This window comes from Otolemur garnettii, unplaced genomic scaffold (assembly GCF_000181295.1).
Source record: "Otolemur garnettii isolate 467f Iridium unplaced genomic scaffold, OtoGar3 scaffold00024, whole genome shotgun sequence".
Taxonomy (NCBI): Eukaryota; Metazoa; Chordata; class Mammalia; order Primates; family Galagidae; genus Otolemur; species Otolemur garnettii.
In genome coordinates, this window is record NW_003852419.1 from 18,632,367 (window position 1) to 18,651,167 (window position 18,801).

The 18,801-nt window shown below is 37.2% G+C and overlaps 1 protein-coding gene across 3 annotated transcripts in view; it reads right to left on the reverse strand.

The window, feature by feature from the left end:
* The window catches only part of XPO1 (exportin 1), a 50,139-nt gene that overhangs the window by 21,688 nt on the left and 9,650 nt on the right, over positions 1-18,801 (reverse strand). Inside the window, exons 1-3 of one of the 3 annotated variants that reach the window (XM_023512072.1) lie at positions 18,447-18,470; positions 17,290-17,353; positions 14,957-15,029 (exon numbers count right to left, since the gene is read on the reverse strand). Coding sequence is in view for 1 of the 3 variants with exons in the window: in XM_003787942.3 (XP_003787990.1) it covers positions 14,957-15,029; positions 18,447-18,548 (175 nt within the window). In the remaining 2 variants the exon portion in view is untranslated. The other 2 variants (XM_023512073.1, XM_003787942.3) reach the window with 2 other exon arrangements.

An 18,801-nucleotide genomic window follows, 5' to 3' on the forward strand; every position in this document is an offset into this window, starting at 1 on the left:
GGAGACTCGCTTGAGCCCAGGAGTTGGAGGTTGCTGTGAGCGTGATGCCATGGCACTCTACCCAGGGGGACAGCTTGAGGCTCCGTCTCAAAAAAGAATAACTATCCGATAGTCAACTGCACTTAAAAAAAAAAAAAAAGCAATGGTATAATACATATCACAGTAGAAAATCCAAATGTTTACAAGTATCAGAAAACACCTCAGCTTGTCAAATTTAATAGAAAATGTTCTAAAATCTTAATATTTGGTTAATTATTTGTAATGTATATGTGAAACTGAGATATTTCTTCCAGCAGCTTTCTAAGCTCTTCCTTGGAAAGTTTCATATAAAGTATAAGGAACACGTGACATTAAAAAAAATAAAAAATATTTCAATGAACGTTTCTCATTAAAGTGTGTATCTCTGTTAAGTGCCAGTATCTTCCAGTGGTTGCTGTGTTATCAGGAATTTTTTTTTTCCCCAAGACAGAGCCTCACTACGTTGCCCTGGGGTTGAGTGGCATTATAGCTCACAGAAACTTCAAATTCTTGGGCTCCAGGGATCCTGTTGCTTCAGCTTCCCAAGGAGCTGGGACAACAGGCACCCCTACAATGCCCTGATATTTTTAGAAACAGGGTCTTTGCTCTTACTAGGGTGGTCTCAAACTCCTTAACTCAACCAATCTGCCTGCCTCAGCCACCCAGAGTGCTCGGATTACGGGCATTGAGCCATGGCACCCAGCCTTTCAATCAGGGATTTTCTTTTTCTTTAATTAAGTCATAGCTATGTACATTAATGCAACGTGTTGGTTTTATATACCATTTGAAATATTTTCAAATTAGTTAACACAGCCTTCACAGCATTTTCTTAGTTATCATCAGGGATTTTCAATGGATTCATGCACTGACTTATAACCATAGTATTCTTATAACCATAGTGCACCAAAATTGTATTCTGATTAACATCAAGAAAATTTGGGTGGGCCTCCCTGGCTCCTAACTGTAATCCTAGTACTTTGGGAAGCCGAGGCAGGAGGATCACTTGATGCCAGGAATTTGAGACCTGCCTGAGCAAGACTCATCTCTAAAAAAATATATAGAAAAAATGGGCTGGGCAAGGTAGCACACACCTGTAGTCCCAGATACTCAGTAGACTGAGTGAGGCAAGAGAAGTACTTGAGCCCAGGAGTTTGAGGTTGCTGTGAGCTAGGATGATCCCACTGCACTTCTAGCCTGGTAACAGAGAGAACTACTCTTGTCTCCGGGTGGGGGGATGGGAGGATTCTCCAACATTGGTATACTCAACATTCTGATTGCTTTGGGGGAAGTTATTTATTTAAAAAAAACAGCCATACAAAATTTATTTGATGCATGATATACAACTGTGAAAATCCCTGAAGTCACTCACTGGAAGGCAGCGCTGATATGTAAATTTTCTAAACCAAGGGTTTAAGCATGTGTCTTTTATAATGCAACTATTTCTCAATGTCAAGAAAAATTTCAAATAGAAACACAGCAATGTCAAATGGTCATTATAAACTTGTACTTGGATATTATCAACTTTAATAAGCTAAAGAGATGAGAAATCAGAAATGAGATAAATCCCATGTCTTACAAAATACATAAATCACAAGTTATTTAGAGAGTAATAAAAACCTTATCCCTCCAAAATGCCTTGTACATAATGGATAATTATGATACTTTACCATATCTTGGTAAAAGATATGGATTACTGAACCAGGTTTATGTAGGATTCTCGAAAACTCTTTAAAATATTGATATCAAATCAATACCAATAGTGCCACAGTTCCCATGAAAGCAAAACCCCAAGTAATTTAGTCAGTGGTTAACTTTTTAACTAAATACCAGATTCAACCTATTAAGAGAAAAATGCATTCCGGGATTAAGTTCTTATAAAGCATTGAGTTAAAAAGCTACACATTGGCTCGGTGCCTGTGGCTCAAGTGGCTAAGGCTCCAGCCACATATACCTAAGGTGGCAGGTTCAAATCTAGTCCGGGGCCGCCAAACATCGATGGCTGCAACCACAAAAAATAAAATAAAATAAAATAATAGCCAGGCGTTGTGGCGGGCACCTGTGGTCCCAGCTACTTGGGAGGAGGAGGCAGGAGACTGGCTTGATCCCAGGAGTTGGAGGTTGCTGTGAGCTGTGATGTCACAGCAGGCTACCCAGGGGGACAGCTTGAGGTTCTGTCTCAAAAAAAAAAAAAAAAAAAAAAGCTACACACTTCAATTTCTCTCCTTCACAGTAGCCAGCTTTCATTTACAGGTTGAACATCCCAAGTGTAAAATTTAAAATGCTCCAGAATCTGAAACTTTTTGAGAACCAACCTGACATTCAAAGAAAATGTTCATTAGAGTGTTCAGATTTCAGATGCTCAACCAATAATGCAAATATTCCAAAATCCCAAATAGCACAAAACCTGAAACACATGTGGTCCCATTGGACAAATGGGGCACTCAGCATGTACCACCGAAAACAAAAAACCTTAACACAAAATAATAAATGTAAACTACTAATGGGGGGGGGTTCAATCCAGTACAAACCACTCTGAAATACATCCAAGTATCCAATCAATTTCACTTTAAATCTATGTTTACTCCATAAGCTACGAAAATGGAAATTTGGCACATTCTTACATCAACACCATAGAGAATTGAAGTGTTTATTACAAGCATTAGTTCACTTATACGACACCAAGATTATGCTTCAGAAAGACGGACACTAAAATATAACTACCTATTCTCATTACAAAATAATGCAGAATATTATTCCCACCCTTCACTCAATGAAAGAGTTGTGAGAACAGCCAAATAGAAGACAATTCTAAAGCAGGAGTGGTTTCCCATAGATAGGCTACAATGAAAACTTATGCCTGCATATTTGGTTATTTTCAGAGAAATAGATCTAAAACATTCTGAAATGGAGGTGTGGGGCCTTATATATTATTAAATAAGTACTCAAAGAGATAGGAGCAGTTAAAATTTATACTCAACTTATTACTCATGAGAACCAAAAGGTAAAAATAACCCAAATGTCCCTAACAGATAAAAGCATAAACAAAATGTGATTTATATATACAATGTAATATTTATTATCCAGCCTTTAGAATGGGAATTGAGATTTTGGTACAGGGTATGTGACATGTATGGACCTTCAGAATACATACTAAGTCAAATAAGCCAGACATGAGGACAAATACTATGTGATACCATTTACATAAATAAGGTACCCAGAATAGACAAATTTAGAGACAGGAAGTAGAACAGTGATCACTCAGCAACTGAGGGGAGAGAGTAATGAGAATTTATTGTTTAATCAATACATACTTTTAATTTGGGCTGATGAAAGAAATTCTGGAGATGAACAGTAATTCATAATGTTATCAATGTACTTAAAAAATGTACTTATGGTCACTAAATTATACATTTATAAAAGCTCAAAATGGTAAATATTGTTGCATACATTAAGTAATTATGACAACAAAAATAATTTTGTTAAGGATCCAGTATTTTGTCCAACAGAATACCAAAAAAACAAGTTTGTATGACCTATTTGATGGACAAGCCACCCCCTTTAAAATTCTGTCTACAAGTGGCTTCTGTCTCCTGTTGCTACAAGGATGCAAGCTAAGTATTAAGTATTATTAGGTCTCAAGTATAGATCTCTTCTAGAAGTTTCACATAATCAAGATATTTGGGAGGGACCAAACTGTTATGTTAACCAGAAGATGGTAAATAGAAGTAGTAGAAAAATCATTCCTATCTCTTATATGATAAAGAATTATAATGGCTTGAAAATATTATATAGTTTACCTTAGATATGAAAAATATATTCACTAACCATTATTTATCCTTCCTTTATTATACCAGGAAAAAATATAAATAGGAATACCTGCCAACTCTGAGTTTAGACTGATCAAGTGTTTGTTCTCACACTGTAATCTGAGGGATTTTCATTAGACAGAAGTCTTAAGAATCCAAAAACTTAAATTTTCTTTTCAAAATCACCAAAAAAAGGAAATACAATCATCTTTGTTAAATAGAGAGTAACACTATCAACTTATAATAATTATCACTGAAATAATCAACCTGTCAAGAGACTTTTAGATCATCTACGCCTGTAAGTGGCTTAAGTAAATTAGGAAATAGGGTTTCTGCTGAAATTAAACACTCAAGGAGCTATGAAAAGACTAAATATCCTACGGGGGGAGGCAGCACACCCTAAGCTAGTAGTACAAATATTAAGTTCCAAGAGTATTTGCAAAAGTGAGATGATTTCTAACAATGGGTAGGAAAGTTGAGTTTGAACTGAGCTTTGAATAGCTAAACAGTATGTTCAGTGGGTAAATGAACAATGGCAATGCTATACACTAGCAACAAATAATCTGAAATCTGCATAAAAATATCACTTATAACAGTATGCAAAACAGGAATTGTTTAAAAATCTGACAAGATATCACAGATTTAAATAACTGCTACAGCTAAAAACCTAAACGCAAACAGGTAGCTCATTCCTATAATCTTAGGACTCGGGGAGGCTGAGGAAGGAGGATCCCTTGAGCTCAGGAATTCAAGACCAATATGAGCAAAAGCAGAGCCTGGTCTCTACTAAAAGCAGAAAAGCCAGCCAAGCACGACGGTGCACCCCTACAGTCCTAACTATTTGGGAGGCAGAAAAAGGAAGATCACTTGAGCCAAGGAGTTTAAGGTTGCTGTGAGCTATGCTGAGGCCACGGGACTCTAGCCTGGGTAACAGAGTAAGACTCTGTCGCATAAGAAAAAAAAAAAGAAAGAAAGAAAGAAAGAAAAGGTAGTTTTATTAAGATGTCAATTCTCTTCAAAAGATCCACACATCCAATGCAATCTCAACCAAAATTTCAGCAATTTGTTATGATTTTCCAGGTGATTTTAAAATTTTTATGGAAAAGTAAAGTTTTGAAGAGAACACTGATTTCAAGACAGGCCAATAATGAAGACAGTATGGCATTTATTGAGTTAGACGGTGATGGAATAAAGAAATAGGGCAAACAATATTTGGTTAACTGACACAAAAAAAACATGTAAGAAGAAATTAAATGGAGAAAAATAATCTTTCCAATAAATGGTGTTAAAACATCAGATAAATTTAAAGGGAAAAAGTATACCTTGACAATTCACATCATATACAAAAATTAAATAAATGAATCATGGTTTCTTATGCAAGAGCTTAAACTATAAAAGTTCTAGAAGAGTAGAAAATGTTAGTGACCTTTCTGAATGGCAAAGATTTCTTAAATACAACACAAAAAGCACAAATTACATAAGGAAAAAAATCAATAAACTGGACTCAATATTTAAAAGTTCTATGTTAAAAAAGCCACCATTACAAAAAATGAAAAAGCAGCTAAGCTATGATCTTGTACCCTCGCATGAGCATCAGAGGAAGAACCTAACTCTTAAAAAAAAAAAAAAAAATAGAGGCCAGGTGTGGTAATCCCAGCACTCTGGAAGTCCAAGGCAGGTGGACTGCCTGAGCTCAGAGATTCCAGGGCCAGCCTGAGCCAGAATAAGACTCCCATCTCTAAAAATAGCCAGACCTTGTGGCAGGCACCTGTATTCCCAGCTATGCAGGAGGCTGAGATGAGAGAACTGCTCACTTAAGCCCAAGAGTTTGAGGTTGCTGTGAGGTTGCAGCACTCTACTGAGGGAGACAAGGTGATACTGTCTGAATGAAAGAATGAATAAATAAAAATATAAATAAATTTTAAAAGCCACATAGACAAAATACTCTTAAAACATATACAGGGTGCCCATAAAGTTCATGTGCAATTTACAATGTAAACCTATTTTAAATTGCACACAACACAATTAATTATATCTAGAACTCAAAGAACCCTTAGGTCTCAGTAAGGAAACTCCAGAAACTGGGGAAAACAGCTGAATAGATCCTTCACCAAGACATACTGGCATGGCTAAGAATATGTAGCAGTGATGTGAAAGGATGCAGAACAGCATTATTCCTTTGGGAAACAGAAATTAAAAGCAAAATGAGATACTATATACTCACTAAGAGTAGAATTAAATACACAGACCATACCAAGTGTTGGCCAGGATATGAAACATACCGATATGTTCCTTATGAGATAGTAAAATGATACAAACATTACTGGAAAACAGTCGGGCAGATGAGTAAACATCAGAACATATATTTAATCAACCTATATCCGGAGGCGCCCGTAGCTCAGTTGGTAGGGTGCCAGCCACACACTGAGGTTGGCAGGTTCGAACTCAGCCCAGGCCAGCTAAAACAATGACAACTGCAACTACAACAACCAAAAAAAATAGCCAGCACTATGGTGGGCACCTAGAGTCCCAGCTACTTGGGAGGCTAAGGCAAGAGGATTGCTTAAGCCCAAAGAATCACTTAAGCCCAAGAGTTTGAGGTTGCTGTGAGCTTTGATACCACAGCACTCTACCAAAGGCAACATAATGAAAATGTCTCAAAAAAAAAAAGTAATAATAATAATCCACCTGTTCCACTCTTACTCAGGTAATCAAATGAGTGATGGCAAGTACATGGGAGCAGTTAAGTAATCACAAAGAGGCAGATTTTTAAGGTAAAGTAATAGTTTCATGGATGCATACGAAAAAGAGAACTTAGCAAATTGTACACTTTAACATATTCAAGTAATTATATGTGTCAATTACACCTTACAAAGCTTAAAAAAGCAAATGCAAAAAATTCTAAAGGGCCAATGTCAAAGGTAACCCATTAAATAACTGACATTCAGTACAATGGGAAATTTTAAGGAGTGACCAAATTAGCACTGTTTTTAATATTATCTGACTTGGCTGAACACAGTGGCTCATACCTATAATCCTAGCCCTCCAAAAGGCCAAAGCAGGAGGATCTCTTGACCTCAGTCTGAGAGCAGCATGAGCAAGAACGATACTGTCTAATAGAAAAATTAGTCGCACATTGTGGTGGGCACCTGTAGGCCCTTCCCACCTACACAGGAAGCTGAGGCAAAAGGATCACTTAAACGCAGGAGTTTGAGGTTGCTGTGAGCTAGGCTGATGCCGTTGCACTCCAGACTGAGCAACAGAATAAGATTCTGTCTCAAAAAAAAAAGTATCAGACTCCATGGTAAATAAAACTATAAAGGACATACAAAAGTAGTCTTTACACCAGTTAGGAACTATTGCAGATACTTGAGAAAAATGAGACTAGTATATGGTTATTTAGTGAAATGCAGTTATTTCATTAAAAAGGTTGGCAACATACATGCTATTTGTATTCAACACATAGAAGCACAGAGTCTGTATGCATTAACTCTAACTCCCAAAACCTTCCAATATAAACCAAAAATTCAAAGAGGTAAAATAACTGGTAATAAATGTACATGTGTCTCACAAAAGAGAATACTAAGTCAACTTCCTAAATTAAGACATGCACCTATATACACCAGTGAAATCTGGACTTTAAAAAAGTAAGAAAAAAAACCTGACATGCACCTGTACAACTAAGACATTTTTTTTTTTGAGACAGAGCCTCACTATGTCACCCTCAGTAGATTGCCATGGCTTTAAGTGCTCACACTCTAACTCTTGGGCTAAGTGATTCTCCTGCCTCAGTCTCCCAAGTAGCTGGGACCACAGGCACCCACCACAATGCCCACTTATTTTTTGTTGCAGGGGCCATAGCTGTTTTAGCTGACCCAGGCTGGGTTCGAACCCGCCAGCCTCGATGTATGTGGCTGGTGCCATAGCCACTATGCAACAAGCGTTGAGCCACAACTAAGAACTTTTAATGGACCAACTACCTTTTTTTTTTCCTGAGCCAGGCTTGTTCTCTGTCACCCTGGTTAGAGCAGTGGCTACCTTACTGCTCAGTGCAACCTGAAACTCTTGGGTTCAAGTGATCCTCCTAAATCAGCCCCTAGGTAGCAGGTTATTACAGGTGCATACTCCCACACCTTTTTTTTTTTTTTTGGTATAGATGGGGGGGGCAAGGGGTTTCACTCTTGCTCAGGCCAGTCTTCAACTCCTAACTTCAAATGATCCTCATGCTTTGATCTCCCAAAATCCTAGGATTACAGGAATGAGCCACCACACCTTGGCCTAACTACTTTCAATTATCTAAAATTCTAAATATGTTCCAAACTTCCAATTATAATCTTATCATTTCAAACTATTTTAGTTCATAAATCCACCACTTCTCTCTTCAATGTCCACAAGTTTACAACATACATTAACAGATTAAAATATGACTTTGATTTAAATAAAAAGTACATTTTATTCTTCTCCCAGAGAGAAACAAAGGAGGCTTTTGCCCTTTTAACATTTGAATTTTCTAAGTGCCATTTTTAAAAAGTGAGCAGGGATGATATGCATCATGACTCTGATGTGCAGCTAAGATAGATTCAACACCACTGGCAATCCTAGAATACCTTTAAGATTTCAGTGAATTTGACAACCCTTACTTATTTGGAAATTATTCCACATTATCAAAATTTCCCCTTCAACTTCCTTAAGTCAAAAGTATTTACCATCGTTAGCCTATAATAACTTAACCTTAGATACTACAAATACTATACAAATACCAGAACAAAACATTTTGAAAATCTTAATGCTCTCAAAATAGAGGAATGAGTTAAACTGGAGGACACAAATTCAGTAAACAATCCACTAACTGAATTACACATTTAATACCTGTAAACCAGGCAATAAGAATGCAACAAAAACATATTCTGATGCCTAACAGTTTAAAGGATGGGGGGCAAATAGTGAGAAAAAGTCATGTGATTTAGGGGAGGACAGCAAACAACGCATAAGAAAAAATACCAAACAGACAAATATTTCTAGCCTAAACCTAAACGAGAACCAGAGCAATGTAGCAAATTTATACAACATAAATCTAAATTTATATAAATGTTAATGTTCTTTTCCTTTATTAAACTATATTTTTAAAAATCACATTTTTTAACTTCATCATCTACGTATATGTTTTGCTCCTTAAAATTTCATTTCTTTGACCCACTAATACAGGATACACTAACGCATAACACATCACAAGAGACATCTCAGTCAATAATTATCAAATTTTCTTGGCAAAGAACTTTTGACAAAAGGCCCAAACTGAAAATACCATTACTTTATAAATAGAGTGAAGAAAAATTAACATCCTATGGACGAGAACCGAAAAACAGATAACAGAAATGCTAGATTGCAAAAACTGCAGAAGTCTAATTTTGGCAAGCTGTTCATGCAGCCAAACCTACCCTTTCTTTAAAATACACTATTTCTTTCCATTTGTGTAGATGAAAACTTGCCTAAAGAGTTCAATTTGGTCATCATTCTGTTCTTTTAAACCATGAAGCTCTCGTTATATATACCTGTATTAATGCAGATACATACATGTTGAATCTCCCCAATTATGGCACTTTGATGTAAAGGTGGACTTATATAATCTTAATACCTAATAGTACTTCATATGAAGCAGATGTACAATGTATGTCCCAAGTAAATAAATACATATAGGTAGGAAGTTGGACAAAAATAGCTATAGCTATTAAGGGACAATACATTTAGGGCAGCACCTGTGGCTTAGTGGGTAGGGCCCCAACCCCATATACGGAAGGATGGCAGGTTCAAACCTAGCCCCAGCTAAACTGCAACAAAAAAATAGCTGGGCGTCGTGGCGGGTGCCTGGAGTCCCAGCTACGCGGGAGGCTGAGGCAAGAGAATCACCTAGCTTAAGCCTAGGAGTTGGAGGTTGCTGTGAGCTTTGACACCACAGCACTCTTAAGGGTGATAAAATGAGACTCTGTCTCTAAAAATAAAAGAAAAGAGAAAGAAGATACCTTTAAAGGACATGACAGATAATTAGGCTTGGCACTTATAGATCAGCAGCTAGGACGCCAGCCACATGCATAGGAGCTAACAGGTTCAAATCCGGCCCGGGTCTGCCAAACAACAACTACAACCAAAAAATAGCTGGGCGTTGTGGCAGGCACCTGTAGTCCCAGCTACTTGGGAGGCTGAGGCAAGAAAAATCACTTCAGCCCAGAGAATCGCTTAAGCCCAAGAGTTTGAGGTTGCTGTGAGCTATGACGCCACAGCAATCTACCGCGGGAGACGTAGTGGGGCTCTGCCTCAAAAAAAAAAAGATATGACAATTAGAGAAAACAGAAAACTAATATATAAATTAGTATAATTTCGGGAATTATACTAATTTATATGTTGCTAATGCCAAATTTACTTAAAGATGAAGAAAATTAACATTCAGAAATGTTAGTATATTTTGTGAAATACAAAAATCTTAAGGTTAGAGAAGCCTCCCAGTTAATGTTTAAAAAGTTGACAATATTGGCCCTGTAAGTGGCTCACACAGGTAGTCCTACCACTGTGGGAGGATCCCTTAAGCGCAAGGGTTCAAGACCAGCCTGAGCAAAGCAAAACCCATCTCTACTAAAAATAGAAAAAATCAGCTTGAGTGGTGGCATGTGCCTTTAGTTCCACTACTCAGCAGGCTGAGGTAGCAAGATGACAAGTTTGAAATTGCTGTGAGGTAGGCCAAGTCCTAGATGAAAGAGCATGACTGTCTCAAAAAATAAGAAAAGGAGCTCAGTCCCTGTAGCTCAGTGAGTACAGCACCAGCCACATACACCGAAACTGGCAGGTTCGAGCGCAGCTAAACAACAATGACATCTGCAACCAAAAAAATAGCCAGGCATTGTGGCAGGCGCCTGTCATCCCAGCTACTTGGGAGGCTGAGGCAAGAGAATTGCTTAAGCCCAAGAGTTAGAGGTTGCTGTGAAGTGTGACAACACAGCACTTTATCCATGGCAACATAGTGAGACTGTCTCAAAAAAATAAATAAAATAAATAAAAGGAAAGAAAGAGACAGAGATAGAAAGAGAAAGAAAAAGGAAGAAAGGAAGGAAGGAAGGAGGTAAATGGGAAATGTTAAAAATAAAAATGTTTAAACAAATTATGAAATTAATAGTTATCAATTCTACAGAGAGCCCCAATAAAAGTTTACTCCCAAAATGACTGCTATATTTGAATAGGTCACTATTAAATTCCTTTAAATACTGATACCTGCTATTTATGTAAACAATGCAAATTCTGGCTCGGTGCCTGTGGCTCAAGTGGCTAAGGCGCCAGCCACATACACCTAAGGTGGCGGGTTCGAATCCCCAGCCCGGGCCCGCCAAACAACAATGATGGCTGCAACCAAAAAAATGGCCAGGCGTTGCGGTGGGCGCCTGTGGTCCCAGCTACTTGGGAGGCTGAGGCAGGAGACTCGCTTGAGCCCAGGAGTTGGAGGTTGCTGTGAGCGTGATGCCACAGCACTCTACCCAGGGGATAGCTTGAGGCTCCATCTCAAAAAAAAAAACAATGCAAATTCTACTTCAGTGTAAAATAGGCCAAGACTTATACTAGCAATAAATTTTTCAATTTAATTTATTAGTTCCCCAATGTTTTATAAGTTAAGTCCAAGCAACTTAAACACTAACATTAATCACTAAACACAAAAGTCGGTAGATGCATATCTAAATCTAAAATTCACTAATATACTCTGGAAACTATTTCCATGCTCTTCTAATAGTGAACACCTGAAATACCCTGAGAATTATACTACACTTTTTTACTTCACCAACAGTGGTGAAGTAGGTGATATGAGGTACTTAGAGAAATCTTATACCCACTGAATCATCTAACTGCTATAGTTGAAACAACAGAATAGAGGCTAGAAAGGTGACTCTTGATTTTTAAAAAAACATACAGTATATTGTTTCCTGAGAGATGAAGGATTATCTCAGTAATCAGAATAGGAAGATAAAAATAAACTAGAATTCCCTAAATGAGGCTAAATAATCACCACTCTTACACCTCAAATTTTTACAAAGGTTTTTTTGAAGTAAACAGTCTTATGTCTCTAGTACATTTGATACTTACAAATAAACATATGGGTTCTATTATGATTTTATGATAAAAATGAAGTCATACCACTTTCCACTAATGTAGAAAGTAAAAAGTATCCCATCCTCAGGCCTTTACCCTGTAATTTTTTCAGTAAAAAATACAACCATGATGTTGATAAACTAACAATCATTTTAATTTCAAGCTAGAAAAGAAGCTAGAAGATCATCTAGAACACAATCCAATGTGATAAAAATCAGAGATACAGCTGTCAGGCACAGTGGCTCAGCCTGTAATCCCAGCACTCTAGGAAGCTTAAGTAGGTGGATAGCCTGAGCTCAGTCTGAGCAAAAGTGAGACCCCCATCTTTATAAAAAATAAGAAAAAATTAGCTGGGCATTGGGGCAGGCACCTGTAGTCCTAGACTGCTCAAGCCCAAGAGTTTGAGGACACTGGGAGATGTGACGCCAGGGCACTCTACTCAGGACAACAGAGTGAGACTCTGTCGAAAAACAAACAAAAAGATCAGAGATACAGATTTAAGAACAGAAGAGGGGCTTAGGCTCAGCACCTGTAGCTTAGCGGCTAGGGCGCCAGGCACATACATTAGAGCTGGTGGGTTCAAATCCAGCCCGGGGCCTGCCAAACAATAACAACTACACCCCACCCCACCCCCAAAAAATAGCCAAGAATCGTGGTGGGCACCTGTAGTCCCAGCTACCTGGGAGGCTGAGGCAAGAGAATCGCTTAACAAGAGAGTTGGAGGTTGCTGTGAGCTGTGACACCATAGCCTCTACCCAGGGCAACAGTGTGAGACTGTCTCAAAAAAAAAGGGGTATTTAAATCATAGCACAGTACCACTTCCTTTTGGTATGATATACCCTAGCCAAAGATAAATCTCGTTTTCAAACCACATATGTAAAAAAAATAGCAGTAAAGGAATAAAGAATGACTACATCCAAGTTCCCTGAAGAGATAAAATATAAAGAATCTATGTGGCTTACCAAACTGTACTTATTAATTTCTAAGCATGTCACAGAACAGAATTTAAAATAAATTCATATCATAAAAGAAATGAGAACCTCTATTTCCTCCTACACTACCATTCTTAATCTATGGCTTATGGTGTATTCAGGATACTGGCATTAAATTTTTCTTAATCAACTCTAAATATGCCAGAGAGTTGTCAAGTTAAAGTCAGACTAGTTGAGTAAACCCAAGTCATTATCCCACCATAAAGTCATGAGAAAAGTGGATGAAGGATAGATAGCACCTTGAAGGGCCAATCATCAAACAGGAACATATTTAACGGCGGCGCCTGTGGCTCAGTGGGTAGAGCACCAGTCCCATATACTGAGGGTGGCTGGTTCAAACCCAGCCCTGGCCAAACTGTAACAAAAAATAGCTGTGTGTTGCAGCAGGCAGCTGTAGTCCCAGCTACTCGGGAGGCCAAGACAAGAGAAATCGCCTAAGCCCAGGAGTTGGAGGTTGCTGTGAGCTATGATACCACAGCACTCCACAAAGGGTGACAAAATGAGACTCTGACTCAAAAAAAAAAGGACATATTTTAAATGAAATAACCTATCTCTCATAATAAAGTCTAGACTTCTATTTTTAAGCAATAAACAAGTGCAATAGTATTAGAAAGGAAGTTTATGACAAAAAGTAACTACACTAAAGAATCCCAAGAGATGAGAGGCACCTGTGGGCTCAGTAGGTGCCCCATATTACTGAGGGTGGTCGGTTTGAACCCAACCCCAGCCAAACTGCAACAACAACAAAAAAAATAGCCACGTGGGCGCCTGTAGTCCCAGCTACCAAGGGGACCAAGGCAAGAGAATCACCTAGGCCCAGGAGTTGGAGTTTGCTGTGAGCTATGACGCCATAGCACTCTACTGAGGGCCATAAAGTGAGACTGTCCCTAATAAGAAAAAAAAAAAGGGAGCTCGGTGCCTATAGCTCAACTGGCTAAGGCACCAGCCACGTACACCTAAGGTGGCAGGTTCGAATCCCCAGCCCGGACCCGCCAAACAACAATGACGGCTACAACCAAAAAATAGCTGGCTGTTGTGGCGGGCGCCTGTGGTCCCAGCTACTTGGGAGGAGGAGGCAGGAGACTCGCTTGAGCCCAGGAGTTGGAGGTTGCTGTGAGCTGTAATGCCACGGCACTCTGCCCACGGGGACAGCTTGAGGCTCTGTCTCAAAAAAAAAAAAAAAAAAAAAGGAATCTCAAGAAATTAACTTGACCTTTCCTAAACTATGACTACTTTTCCCAAGATAGGAAAGAGAAAAAAAGTCAACTTCTCAAAGGGAATCCTCAGAATCACAATAGGCAAAAAAATCTGTTAGTACTTATTTTTCCTTTTCCCCAATTAAATGTATATATTTTATTCCACATGTTAGAACAGTACTTCAGTTACTACCTGGTGAACTTAGAACAACGTATAAGAGTACATATTCAAATTTCATTCACTCCATGCCAGTAGCTCATGCTGGTATCCTAGCACTTTGGGAGGCAGAGGCAGGTGAACTGCTTAAGCTCCAGAGTTAAGAGACAAGTCCCATCTCTACTAAAAATTAAAACACTAGCAGAGTACCAAGGCAGGCATCTGTAGTCCCAGCTACTTGGGAGGCTGAGGCAAGAGGATCACCTAAACCCAGGAGTTTAAGATTGCTGTGAGCTATGATGATGCCACAGCACTCTACCCACGGGTGAGAGAATGAAACTCTGTTTCCAAAAAAAAAAAAATTGTTTTCACGTACTTCAGACATGTTCCAGATTAACTATGAGTTGATGCATATTTTTAACCTCAGTATTTTTGTAAAAAGATTTCACCAGTCTGGTCTCCTCTTCACCACCAAAAAAGAACCCACCCCCTCTCTTCACACACCCCCAATATAAATAGAACCTGCCTTGCCACAATGAAAGCAGTAATCCCCATTAGAGCAAAATATAAAGAGGCTCATTACACACCCCAAAATACTCAACTATAATAAAAATGCCAGGAATAACAAAATTCTAAATTATTCTTTAAAATATTTCCTACCTTCACACTGGTTCCTTGGAAGAATCTTCCACCTTGTTTTTATCACATTTTCCAATATTTGTAGACCATAATACTGAAAATTGGAGAATAGAACCATGTGAATACATTGCTATAAGACTGGCAACTTTCAGGATTCACAATGGACAGACATTCACACATTTACATCTAAAGTTTCAAAAACATTATATGCTACCAAGTTTAATTACATACATTAACAAGGATCTATTCACCCATATACTGAGTTTTCATGCATTTTCCTCATTTTACTGTTTACTATTCTATGTAACGTCCTGCTGTTTATATACATGCTCACACCAGGAGGAAGAACCAAATAAAAATCCCTTTAGCAGCCAAATAGGCTTATCTGTAGGAGGAGAAGTAGCAGCCAGATATGAATTCACAGCATAAATGACTGCTTATAGGCTCACATATTTTAACACAACCAGGCCCCTAAGAATTTAGCAGCTTGGATGCTATCAAGCTTCCTACCATCTTCTAGGAGTTTAAGCTTTTGGCCAAATATTATTGTCACAGATACTTTCTATATAACGTGTTTATAAGCATCACTGGTGTGTTACTTAAGGAGCAGCAAGACAACCCATGGGTTTATTTTAAATTTTAACCCCACCCTTCAGTTGCTATTTCTACTAATTTAAAGATAAACTTTTGTGCACAGTCAAAATAATACACAAATGCATGTTGCAATCTGTATCTACCTTTCAGGTATTCCTTCCTAAATATACAAGTTGTAACTAAAAATGTAAGATAATTAAAAAATAAAAATACCACTTTCAAGCCATTTTGTCCCTCCTGCTGATTACTCACTCTAAATAGTCAACAATGTTTCTAAGAATTTATAAAACTCCAGGATTTATTACCTGAAATTATTCCTATGACCAATTAGTGTGGATAGGCAGGAGGAAAAAAAGGGACAAAAATGTTGTGGTATGTTTCAACTGGAGTAATTAGGGAAGAATCAGCTATAATACCTGAAAGGTAAACTCATTCATATATAGACATACAACCCCAGATTGCAAGTTTTGGCTGAGAATAAGAGTTCATCTTTAAAATGGTTAGTCATTACACAATAATACAGGAGCATTAGTATTTCAACCAAAGGGATCATATGAATGCTCAGTTTATCCAAAGCACAATATAGACTGTCCCAAACTACATTGTGCTCAAACAGTGAATGTTTTTGCTGTTTTCTTCCATTTCAACATTTCATACTTTTCAGGAAAATTTAGTCATTTGAACTAAAACTCCTACATTTACAGAACATTCCTTAAAGACTTTCAAAATAAAAAGGCCAAAGTAAAATTCTGAAATTACAAATTTGGTGCTATTAAAATGTTTCATAATCAGCAGTAAATAATGAAGTTTTCTACCCTGTTCATTTTTAATAACACATTTCTCTACACATCTAGATCTCAAAAAAAGTTAACCAAGAAAAAAAGACAAGTTTCTGATTGAAATTTAATTTAGCTTTTAAAAACATGCTACTCTAAAAATTTAATTTTATAGGCCCAAAATTAGCTATCCCAAAAGACATAGTTGAACTCAAAGCAACTGTCTGCTACACAGAATGTATCTGCTTACTAACAATCAATTAAAAAAACCCTTTAAAAACCTAAGAAACAAAACCCACCATAAATATATCAGTTAGAAATAATAAAAATCTTTAAAAGTTCCTCCTTTTTTTGTTACATTCGTTTATTTGCTTCTTCTTGTCTGCTACTTTGTTACCTAAAATGCCTACTTACTATAACCTCTAGTCCTTTCTCCAGTTGTAAAAAGGTAGCATAATCTTGCTTAAGATGCAACTGATATTTTAAGGGGGCTGAAGTGTAGAGCCCAATAAAAGCTTTGCACAGGTAAGGTCAAAGGAATACATATATCACCATCATAATCTCCTAAAACCCAACCTCTCCTAAAAGACACTGCATATAGAACTGAAATAAAAAGAATCCACATTCCTTTGACAAAAAGTATTTTGGTTAAAAAACCTGAAGTGACAGCCAAAGCTAAAAGCCAGAGATAAATTACTACTTTGGAAATATCTATAAATAATCCAAACATTCTAAAGAATTAAACTTCTGCTTTACATCTTAGAATTTGAGAAATCCACTGCTGAGTTATGAAGATGAGGGACAGATAACAGCAAAGACTAAATGAAAAAATAAATGCATGAAATGATCCCTATGGTAGAAATTTCTACTGAGCCCTTAGAAATACTTATTTTATGCATTGAATTCCCCTTTCCCCTCCCACCACCCATGAAACAAAAACAATTGATGAACAGAATTCAGTTAAAGGGAATCAAAAGGGTAGACCTTGTGGAGGCCTGCCGTCAAAGCCTAGCTGTGTCAGTTGCACAGGAAGACACCCCTTTTCTTCCTATTACAAGCAATCAACATAATGGAACATTATGATTAATATCAGGTAGTGTTAACATCTTTAAAGAAAAAAAAATGATTGCATAAAAGCCAAATGTCATAGTGCATAAATTTAGCACCAAATCATTTGTAATTTATGTAAATTGAAGAATTCTTTACCTGTTGCTTTCTTTCTGTTCCTCTAATCATCTCATTTTTCACAAGACAAATTTGAGTTTTTAAAAATACTGTTGATAAATCAACTTAAACATTAGTAATGTCTGTCAGTATAAAAAGCAAAATTTACCAGGCAAGCAAACAGGCAAACACTGTTATGTTACTTAAGGTTAGCACTTTGAGGAAGTTCTGGACTGTATTTTTGCCCTAAAATTTACAAGATGTCAAAACTAATTAATAATTTAATACTGCTAATTAACATAGTCTGATTTCAGAAACAGATGTGAACATGGCTATATTCTGTTTTAACACAATGTATATCAAAAGGAAACCCTTTGTGTATTAAACAGAATGCCATGATATTTTATTACTTTATAGGCAGTTTAAAGAGAAGCGTGAATCATCAAGCCTAAAACAGTCAAAACACATTTTGATCAACCCTTCTGTTCAAACTTAAAAAAAAAGACCCAAATTATAACATTTTTAATTGTAAATAAAAACTGAGTGCTGTCCCATTAAAAGCATTGGTACCATGAAAGTAGGGTTTTTAAACTGTCCACAACTGTGTTGGAGGTGCCTAGCCTGTATTATATTGATTACTTGCCCAAAATAATTCCTCTGATGTTGTTTCATCTCTGAATTACATTCAGAATTTATGCTACTTAAAACCTATATACATAATCTAAAAAGAAAAAAACAAATCCACCAACCAAAAAAAGCCACCTTGCATACTAGTCCCAATGACAAAACTTCATTCATAATTCTTAGGACTATTTGCAAGAATTAATTCTATGTTTAACTCTAAATTTTGAAATAAGATAACAACATAAAATGATTTGAGATAACAAGCGCTAGGACTAAAAATGAGATACCTTCCTCAAAGTTTATGACTGGAAGAAAAGAAGAAATAACAGATTTTAAAACCACCACTTGCTTACTTTCGTGTTCATATTCTGTGAAAACTCCAAAATTGTGTCAACTCTTGTCCACGCATCAGGATGCTCCTTTAAATGTGTCAGTACTTCTTGAGCCATTCTTTGCTAAAATATTACACAAAAAATTTTAAGCTAAATTGTTCTTTTCAATCATTTGAGATGAAATGTATTAAACAAGGCACAAATCCTAATAGGACTGTAATATCATCAACTCAGAAACAGAAAGTAGTTAGGCCTTACAGAAATTAATAAAAATACGTAATTATCAAACTTCAATTTAAAATACTATGTATTTTCCCTTACAAACTGTCCTTTGTGGCTCGGCGCCTATAGCTCAACCGGCTAAGGCGCCAGCCAC